This window comes from Lolium rigidum, chromosome 5 (genome assembly GCF_022539505.1).
Source record: "Lolium rigidum isolate FL_2022 chromosome 5, APGP_CSIRO_Lrig_0.1, whole genome shotgun sequence".
Taxonomy (NCBI): domain Eukaryota; kingdom Viridiplantae; phylum Streptophyta; class Magnoliopsida; order Poales; family Poaceae; genus Lolium; species Lolium rigidum.
In genome coordinates this window covers 132,224,701-132,234,990 of record NC_061512.1, presented here as the reverse complement: position 1 = coordinate 132,234,990, position 10,290 = coordinate 132,224,701, and the positions used below count along the sequence as shown (strand labels likewise).

The 10,290-nt window shown below is 46.1% G+C and overlaps 1 protein-coding gene, 1 non-coding gene and 1 pseudogene across 2 annotated transcripts; all 3 read left to right on the top strand.

Annotated features, from left to right (window-relative positions):
• The first annotated feature begins 2,408 nt into the window (after positions 1-2,408).
• Positions 2,409-2,556, top strand: LOC124658533 (annotated as a pseudogene).
• A 4,275-nt stretch (positions 2,557-6,831) lies between these two features.
• Positions 6,832-9,249, top strand: LOC124652275 (peroxidase 4-like). The gene is made up of 3 exons (XM_047191293.1): positions 6,832-7,513; positions 7,605-7,770; positions 8,650-9,249. The coding sequence occupies exons 1-3, from the start codon at positions 7,091-7,093 to the stop codon at positions 9,039-9,041; spliced, it is 981 nt and encodes a 326-aa protein (XP_047047249.1). The 5' UTR covers positions 6,832-7,090; the 3' UTR covers positions 9,042-9,249.
• A 671-nt stretch (positions 9,250-9,920) lies between these two features.
• TRNAS-UGA lies at positions 9,921-10,002 on the top strand. The gene has a single exon. It is a non-coding gene; the product is annotated as a tRNA-Ser (tRNA).
• Positions 10,003-10,290: the final 288 nt, after the last annotated feature.

Sequence of the window (10,290 nt, the reverse complement as noted above, 5' to 3'; positions counted from 1 at the left end):
TATTGCCTCTAGGGTATATCTCCTTCACTTATGTCCTACTTGAGCGCTTGTTCTGCAATGCGATTTATTGCACTAATGTTTTTGCGTTTTGGGTGATTTCACACCTCCCCACTCTTGGTATTTCCCACTTGGTAAATCTGGGTGGTTCTTTGCATTAAGAGCTATATCTTGTTGTTAGCTATATCGAAATCGGAGTCCGAATGCAAAAGGTATTGCGTTTATTGTAAGAGTGATTTTGTTGTTTTTGGGCATAGTACCCAACACAGAACATAATCTGGGTTTTATACCGGGATTTCCAATATTTGTTTGGACAGCCTGGTATCTAGCTCGAAACATCTTCTGGATCTGGTACCGAGCGACACAGGAAGTGCCAGTGGTATAGGGTTATTGAGCACGGAAATTGATCTCCATTGTAGTCCTCCAAAGGCTTGATTCCTCTCAATCCCTCCTATGAGTCTTGCATTTGTTTTGGGAGGATTGGAAGAGTATATCTAGATTCATAGCTCCACCAATTAGTTCTTCAGCAGGGGGAGCTCTCTTGGGATCTAGATCTTAGAATCATTGGATTGCCTTTACCGTTTGTTGCTTCGGTGGGATTTGAGGGAGAAGAATTTGGTGTTCTTGCTTTGCATCCTTGCATGGTGTTGAGCTCTCCATTCAATTTATTCGAGTGAGAGGCCGTAAGCTTGTTCCTCTTGGAGGCTGACTTCCTAGTTGGCTTGACGGTTGGTGCCTCGGTAACCTCTTCGTGGAAGATTGTGAAGAGGCTCGGGCTTTCTCCTTCGCGGAGTTTGTGAAGTGCTTGTGGAGCTTGCCATCTTCAGAGTGGAGGAAAAACTAACCATAAGAAAAGGGCCCTCGTCCTTCATGAGGCTCGGAGAAAAATATGAACCTCCATGGTGTTGAGAAATCCTTAGTGAGATCCCACATCTCTCCAACGTGACGTACGTTACTTTTTTGTGATTTAGAGGGTTTCATAGAAATCTAGTGAGATTCAAATCCTTAAGAAATTCCTACTGTGGTACATTGAGTCTCGTATCATTTTTTCTCTTATAGAAACTTCTGCACTATATTTCATATGAATTTTTGGCGTCCACTCTAGCATATTGATTGTTTTTTTTTTGTGACGGAATCAAACAAACTTAGCTATGTACCAAATCATGTAATATCGAAATGGGAATGATATTGTAACCCCGCAGATTTGTTCCAATCGAATGTCTTTTAAGTCCTATATATATGAATCGAAGAGACCGTAAAAGTAAGGTTCAAAGTTAAGGGCAGAGATTTGAACTATAATAAGCTGCACCCTCGTATGTTGCTGCAAAATAAAGTCAGTTTTTTTTTCTTTTTGAAATGGGGAAAAAGCACCCGAACTCTACATTATCATGCGATGCACTCGACCCTTGTTTTGTTACGAAGTCCCAACATCAGTATATTACAATCACGGATCACAATATATAGAGCATCAATCCATGTTGAAGTCTACTAGTAGGATGCCAACCAACTGGTTGTAAATATTCCGAGCCACCATCATCCAGAATAAAATCAACTCGTAGCCTAGCTAGATATACTGAAAGTAATGTCTCTAATTGCAGCTGTTACGTAAAAAGTACTTTATGAGAATATGATGTGAAAAAAGGTACTGGGTGAGTATTAGTTAGAGTATTTTTTTGAACAGAGATCAACATGCTGTTAAACAACATAGTCTAGCTGTGTATATCTGTATAGGTCTCCTGGTCTATTCCGTATGTAACTCTGTACAGAGTCCATTGTATGTACGTTGATGTATGCCTCATATATAAAGCACACCCGCGGCCCTGTTAGGGTAACGCTGCCCATATTGTTTTAATATGGTATCAGAGCCTACGCTCTTCCAAAATCGCATCTAGATCTGAGCCGCCGCCGCAAGCTTCATGGCGTTCACGTCGTCTTCCTCCTCCACGACGACCGGCGCGGCAGCCCTCAACATCTCGATCTCGGAGAAGCTTACCCGAGACAATTTCCTGCTATGGCAGACCCAAGTTCTGCCTGAGATCCGCGGAGCCCAGCTGTACGGTTTCCTCGATGGATCGGTGGTGGAACCAGAGAAGACCCTGAAGACGAAGGACAGGGAAGGGGCTGAGGTGACAATTCCCAACCCCGAGCATGCGCGGTGGATAGCGCAGGACCAGACGGTGTTAGGTTTTCTGGTCAGGAACATGGCGAAAGAGGTCTTGACACAGATGGTTGGTCTCCCGACGTCTGCAGCTGTCTGGAAGGCCGTGGTGGAGATGTTCTCCGCCCAATCGCAGTCCCGTGTGGTGCATCTTCGCACCAAGTTGAATCAATGCCGCAAGGATGATAAATCTGGACAAGTTTATCTGGATGAGATCAAGAGCCTATCTGATGAGATGGCTGCGGCGGGAAAGCCCCTGGACACGGTGGATGTGATCTCATACATCCTTGCTGGGCTAGATGATGAATATGACGGCTTTGTTGCTGCGATCAATGCACTTCTCAAGGCAGAAAAGAATGTGAGCTTGAGTGATGTCTATTCTCAGTTCATGACATATGAGTCTCGTATGGAGGCTCGGAACAATGGTGGTGGATCATCGGCGAATGCTGCAACCCGTGGTGGCCGCAGTGGTGGCCGTGGACGTGGTCCCTCTCATGATCAGTATCGTGATCAGCAACAGTTCCAGTACCGTGACCAACGGGGTGGCTATGATCAACGCAACAATAACTACCGTGGCGGCTACAGAGGTGGCCGAGGCAATGAAGGTGGGCGCAACCCACAAGGAAATCGTCCCTATGGAGGTGGGCGAAGTGATGACATCTGTCAGGTTTGTGGCAAGACTGGCCATACGGCGCTGAACTGCCGGAAAAGGTTTCGGAAGAACTATCGGGGCCCCGACAAGTCTGCTCGGAGCAGCCTATGGGTCTGGATCCTATGGAGTTGATACCAACTGGTACAGTGACTCTGGCGCTACGGATCATGTCACGGGCGAGCTAGAGAAGCTTCATGTTCGTGATCGCTACAATGGGAACGAGCAGATTCATACAGCCGATGGTGCAGGTATGGATATTCGTCATGTTGGTCATTCTGTAATTCATACCCCTACTCATGATTTGCATCTCAAAAACATCTTGCATGTTCCCAAAGCCACCAAAAGTCTTTTATCCACTAGTCGTCTTGCTACAGATAATCATGCCTTTGTTGAATACTGGCCTAACTCTTTCTTTGTCAAGGATCAGGACACGAGGGAAATCCTCATACAAGGTAAATGTGTGGGAGGCCTCTATCCCATGCCGGCGCCATCATCTTCCACTTCTGGCCGGCAAGTCCATGGTGTAGCAAAGTCGTCTTCTTCGCTTTGGCATAGGCGTTTAGGTCATCCTTCTTCAGCTATAGTTCATCAAGTCCTTCGTGAGAATAATATTCAGTTTAGTGAGTCAAACAAAGAGTCAGTGTGTGATGCTTGTCAAAAGGCCAAGAGCCATCAGCTACCTTATCCTATATCATCAAGTGTGTCTACTTTTCCCTTTGAACTTGTATTTTCTGATGTTTGGGGTCCTGCTCCAGGCTCTGTTGGAAGATATAAATACTATGTTAGTTTTATTGATGATTATAGCAAGTTTACCTGGATATACCTTCTGAAAAATAAATCTGATGTGTTTCAGAAGTTTCATGACTTTCAGCATCTTGTTGAGCGACTCTTTAATAAGAAAATTATTTCCATGCAAACTGATTGGGGTGGTGAGTATCAGAAGCTCAATTCTCTGTTTCAGAAGGTTGGGATCTCCCACCTTGTGTCATGTCCTCATGCGCATCAGCAGAATGGTCCAGCTGAGCGCAAGCATAGGCATATTGTTGAGGTTGGGTTGTCTCTCCTAGCTTATGCATCCATGCCTCTGAAGTTTTGGGATGAGGCGTTTCTCACGGCGGTCTATCTTATTAATCGTCTTCCTAGTAAGGTGATCAATTCTCAAACTCCCATTGAGCGTCTCTTTGGTCATAAAGGGGATTATAGTTTTCTGCGGATTTTTGGGTGTGCCTGCTGGCCAAATCTTCGGCCATATAACAAGCGTAAACTCGAATTTCGCTCTAAGCAATGTGCTTTTCTTGGGTATAGTAATCAACACAAATGCTACAAATGTCTTGATATTTCATCTGGTCGTGTGTACATCTCACGTGATATTGTGTTTGATGAATCAGTGTTTCCGTTTGCCTCTCTTCATGCCAATGCCGGCGCACAATTGAGAGCAGAAATTCTCCTTCTTCCTTCCTCCTTGCAACCTATCCATATGCATGATCATGAGGGGGATGATTTACAGTTTGCTGCTGACGCTAATCCTGCTAATATTGTTCCTGCTGAGTCCATTGTGCAGGAATCTGATCAAAATTCTGGTCCGGATGGCTATTCTGGTGATTTTTCAAGTGATGGCACGCATCCCGGAGCAGATTCTCCTGCTGTTTCTCGCCAATCAGCTTCCCTGGATACTCCTGCACGATCATCTTCGGGATCTGGGTCGCGATCCTCCTCGGATCAGGTGACGCCAGGGTCTGCCGCAGGTTCTGTCCGCGTGGCGGACAGCGGTTCGTCCGCCAGTGTCCCGCCTGGCCCCTGCGCTGGCCTTTTCCCGCCCGGCGTGGGTACCGATGCGCCAGCTGCGCGTCACGACGCGGTGTCGTCATCCGTCGCAGGATCTTCTGCGGCGTCTTCTTCAGCTTTGCCTGGGGACACAGGATCGAGTGCGGCCACTTTGTCTGATGCGGCAGACTCGCCTGGATCTGCTGTGAACGGTGCTCCTGTAGCTCCAGCTGTGCCTGCACCTGGCCGCCCGCATACACGACTTCAGAGTGGGATCTCTCAGCCCAAACAAATTACCGATGGACGAGTTCGGTATGATCGTGTTCGTTTTGCTAACTATAGCAGTACTGGGGAGCCTACCAGTACCTCTGAAGCACTTAGTGATCCCAAGTGGAAAGCAGCTATGGATGAGGAATATTTGGCATTGCAAAAGAACAACACTTGGCACTTGGTTCCTGCTCGTCGTGGTACTAATATCATTGATTGTAAGTGGGTTTATAAAGTGAAGCAACGTGCAGATGGGACTGTTGATCGGTATAAAGCTCGGTTAGTTGCCAAAGGGTTCAAGCAACGATATGGCATCGATTATGAGGATACCTTTAGTCCTGTGGTTAAGGCGGCGACTATTCGTTTGGTGCTGTCCATTGCAGTCTCTCGTGGATGGCATCTTCGTCAGTTAGATGTGAAGAACGCGTTTTTACATGGTGTTCTGGAAGAGGAGGTCTATATGAGACAGCCCCCTGGTTATGAGGAATATCCAGGGCTTGTGTGCAAACTTGATAAAGCTTTGTATGGGTTGAAACAGGCGCCTCGAGCTTGGTACTCTCGACTCAGTTCTAAACTTCAATCTCTTGGGTTCTCTGCATCTAAGGCTGATACTTCTCTGTTTTTCTACAACAAAGGGGGAGTGTCTGTATTTATGCTCATTTATGTTGATGACATTGTTGTTGCTAGTTCATCAGAGAAGGCTGTGACTGCTCTCCTTCATGATCTTGGTCTTGATTTTGCCTTGAAGGATTTGGGAAGTTTGCACTATTTCCTTGGTATTGAGGTGAATAGGGTGCATGATGGTATCATTCTGTCTCAAGAAAAATATGCTAACGATTTACTTAATCGTGTAAACATGAAGACATGCAAGCCGGTTGATACACCTCTGTCAGTGTCTGATAAGCTGTCAATGGCTGATGGTGAGGTGTTGGATAGTGAGGATTCTACTCGTTATCGGAGTATTGTTGGTGCTCTACAGTATATTACATTGACAAGGCCGGATATTGCATTTTCTGTGAACAAGGTTTGTCAGTTTTTGCATGCACCGACTACTGTTCACTGGACAGCTGTTAAACGGATTTTGCGGTATCTTCGAGGCACAGTGGCTCTTGGTTTGCGGTTGAGCAGATCTTCCTCTACTTCTGTTAGTGCTTTTTCTGATGCTGATTGGGCTGGTTGCCCTGATGATAGAAGGTCTACTGGTGGGTTTGCTGTGTTTTTGGGGTCAAATCTGATCTCATGGAGTGCACGGAAGCAAGCTACAGTGTCTAGATCAAGCACAGAAGCTGAGTATAAAGCTTTGGCGAATGCTACAGCTGAAGTGATTTGGGTGCAGAGTCTACTGACTGAACTGGACGTGTCACAGAGTCGAGTGGCGAGTTTATGGTGTGATAATCTAGGGGCTACGTATCTCTCAGCTAATCCTGTGTTTCATGCACGGACAAAACACATTGAGGTGGATTATCATTTTGTACGTGAGAGAGTAGCTCAGAGGCTGTTGAACATACGGTTCATCCCTTCAGGAGATCAAGTGGCTGATGGTTTTACAAAGTCACTTTCATTAAGACAGCTAGTGTCGTTTCGTCGCAATCTTAACTTGGACAAGTTATGATTGAGGGGGAGTGTTAAACAACATAGTCTAGCTGTGTATATCTGTATAGGTCTCCTGGTCTATTCCGTATGTAACTCTGTACAGAGTCCATTGTATGTACGTTGATGTATGCCTCATATATAAAGCACACCCGCGGCCCTGTTAGGGTAACGCTGCCCATATTGTTTTAATACATGCATCCTAGATGATGGGCAGTTAGCAACACATGGTAGCTACGCTTTATCGCCTCCGGCCCTAGAAAAGGCGACGACGCCTACATCTCCATGCTTGCCGTCCACTAGCTTACTAACCGTGTCACACTTTTTGCTTTGCGAGGTTCTAGTCGTCCAAGCGTTCTCACTCACCAAAAACGTGAAACAGTGTACGTACGTGTACGTGTCCTAGACAACACAGTACCTAAACTTCAACTCGAAGTCCAACAGAGTAGGTGAGAAAGGTGATGTAATCTAATCAAATCTTTTGCATGTACCACACTGCCACTCGAGCTCATGATCATCGTCGGTGGCTGTGCTATAAATGTACGCCCCAGCAAAGCTAGCTGTAGCTCAAGGCAACACGCTCACACTTAGGTTGGGTAGCAACAGGGACATATACATTCTTCCATCCACAGATTCCACACACGCACTCGTCGATATCAGCCATGGCTGGTGCCAGTGCAAGCGAGAATGCTAGTGCTTTGTGCGTCGTGATGCTCGTCATCATGGCGCTCTGCGCCGGCGGCGCGTCGGCGCAGCTGTCGACGGGGTTCTACTCGAGCTCGTGCCCGGGCGCGCTGGGCGCGGTGAAGTCCGCGGTGCAGTCGGCGGTGGCGAAGGAGCCGCGCATGGGCGCCTCCATCCTGCGCCTCTTCTTCCACGACTGCTTCGTGCAGGGCTGCGACGGGTCGCTGCTGCTGGACGACACTTCGAGCCTGCAGGGGGAGAAGACGGCCAAGCCCAACAACGGGTCGGTGCGCGGGTTCGAGGTCATCGACGCCGTGAAGGCGGCGGTGGAGAAGCTCTGCCCTGGCGTCGTCTCCTGCGCCGACGTCCTCGCCGTCGCAGCCAGGGACAGCGTCGTCGCCGTAAGTTGACATCCCATTCCCATGAATGCGCATGTGTACGTTCATGCATGCACTGGCGACGTACTGAAACTGTGCTTTGTATAATTTGTAGCTGGGCGGGCCGAGCTGGGACGTGAAGGTGGGGCGGCGGGACTCGACGACGGCGAGCTTCAGCGGCGCCAACAACAACATCCCGCCGCCGACGTCGGGGCTCGCTAACCTCACCGCGCTCTTCGCCGCGCAGGGGCTCTCCCAGAAGGACATGGTTGCGCTGTCTGGTACGTAGCTAGCTAGCTCGCTCGAGCCACTCCCATTTATTTGAGCCAGCAACGTAATCTCAACAAATGAACTCGTTAGTCAGCACGGAGTTGTATACACTGGTCGATGATGTAGAGTTTGTTAAGAATGTAAGTAATCATCTATTTTTTTTGACAAAACAGATTCCCATGTGGAAGAAAATAAGGAAACATTTCACACTCTTCTTCTAGCTTTACTAGCTAGCTAATCGCGTACAGCGGCGCGGCTTGATCGCCAACGGAATGATAGCTAAGTTTTGACTTGAAAGCCTAGATATTGTTAATCAAATTAGTGCTGACGAGTTCAATCAAATTACTGTTACTCGTACCAGAGATCCATTATTTTTCTGTCGACGAAGAATTTGACATTGGCCTGTGGTTGTCGGCATGGGTTGCTTTCTAGAAGCTTGTTAAACATTAGCATGCTACGTACAAAACTGACGCCTCTAGCAACCAATCCACCTAAAGTTTTTCGGTGAAATCGCTGGCTGTGTCTTTAATATAAACGATTCCCGCCATGTGCTATCACATATTCACATCTCTTGACAAGTTTTAAAGGTAAGAATAAAGTTGGCATCCCCTGGATAGCCAACTTGATTATGTGTTAACGACAACCACACATGCACTAGGCATACGATTCGTTTTGCCATGTTTAGTCACCGACTCAGACACGCCCTTTTCTTTCTTCCACCTTCAGAGAATCAAGAGTAGTTTTGAAAGAACAAATATATAACCATAACTATTAGTTGCACAATAAGCATTGCCAAAACCTTCACTTATGCTCACAAACATTTTGGATATTTTTAAAGATAGTCTCACAGAAATTTATTTCCTGATGTCAAATTGCGGCCATTCATGCAGGGTCTCACACCATAGGCCAAGCACGATGTACGAGCTTCCGAGCGCACATCTACAACGACACCAACATCGACAAGGGCTTCTCTACAACCCTTCAAGCAGGATGCCCTCTCACCTCTGGCTCAGGCGACAACAACCTAGCACCGCTCGATCTTCAGACCCCGACCACTTTCGAGAACAACTACTACAAGAACCTCATTGGTAAAAAGGGGCTCCTGCACTCCGACCAGGAGCTCTTCAATGGCGGGGCCACCGACCCGCAAGTCCAATCTTATGTTAGTAGCCAGAGCACCTTCTTCGCTGATTTTGTGGCAGGCATGATAAAGATGGGAGATATCTCGCCGCTGACAGGGAATAATGGAGAGATCAGGAAAAATTGCAGGAAGACAAACTAATAATTTTCTTATTATTAGGTCATGTGTATTTCGTATCTGTTGAGCGATTTCATATTGTGTTGTGAGCTTGCAGTAATGTGTTAGGTAATCACTGCTATATATTTTTGCATTTTTTGATTCCATATAACGGTGGAATTAATATTATTGTATGAATGTCTTGGTATGTCCGTTCCTTGGATAATTGAAGAATAAATATTAGGTTTGTGCATGATGTTTCTTTATTTCACGTTCATAAGAAAGTGCAGGACCTTTTTCTTTCAAACACATATATGTTGATCAATTATTTGGAGATTGTGACTGACAGAACGTGCAATTGAAAGATATAATTCATGAGTGGGATGAATGGCAAAGCCGATATCAGCATGTGAGGCTCTTCTTAGCACCTGTACCACCAAACGACAATCGATTGCGACGACCTAACAATATTTGTCGTCGTAGTTTTTTCACGCCTAGCTTTTTCTGCGATGTCATTCACGCTGTCGATATGCATATACGGACTACTGATGAAATGCTATCTACATACCGTACTAGATAGATCGTGCAGTAGATCGACTAGCCTATTTGGAAGTTGGAGCAGTTCATGCCTGATAGGAGCGTGCGAAACTGCAAAAGGATTTTAGATTATCTTTGACGAGTAATACTATATATAGGCGCTGTTTCGAGGAGTAACACTTAAGGCAAAATCCACATCACAATCGATCGATGTGTAATATTTCTTCTTAAAAATCATTATTTGGCGTAACGAGCTGTCAACGTTTCTCGTCGTGTACCAGAAGTTGTTGCGTTTACCATCATGGTCCCTTCCTTTGTTTTGGAAAGTTGCTTAGCTATCCAAATATATGGATGTAATAGAGTTAAGGAGTTATTACAGCATCAATCGTCGATATGTCCGAGTGGTTAAGGAGACAGACTTGAAATCTGTTGGGCTACGCCCGCGCAGGTTCGATCCCTGCTGTCGACGATCATTTTCATTTTGCACAATGTCGCCATTCGTCCAATTATTAGTCTTTAATCCAGACCACGAGAAAAAAAACTGAATTTGATTTGTGTTTTTTTTGTCGTTGTTGAATATAATAGTTAAACAATGAAATTATACTACCTCGGGACTTAAAAGATTAACGCAAAAACGTACATGCACATACCTTCCTCCGCGTCGATTAAATCCAACCGGAGGGAATACATCACAAGTCACGACGAACAACCTGTATTTTCCGACATGAAAAATACATGGTTCTCGTGGACAAAGCCT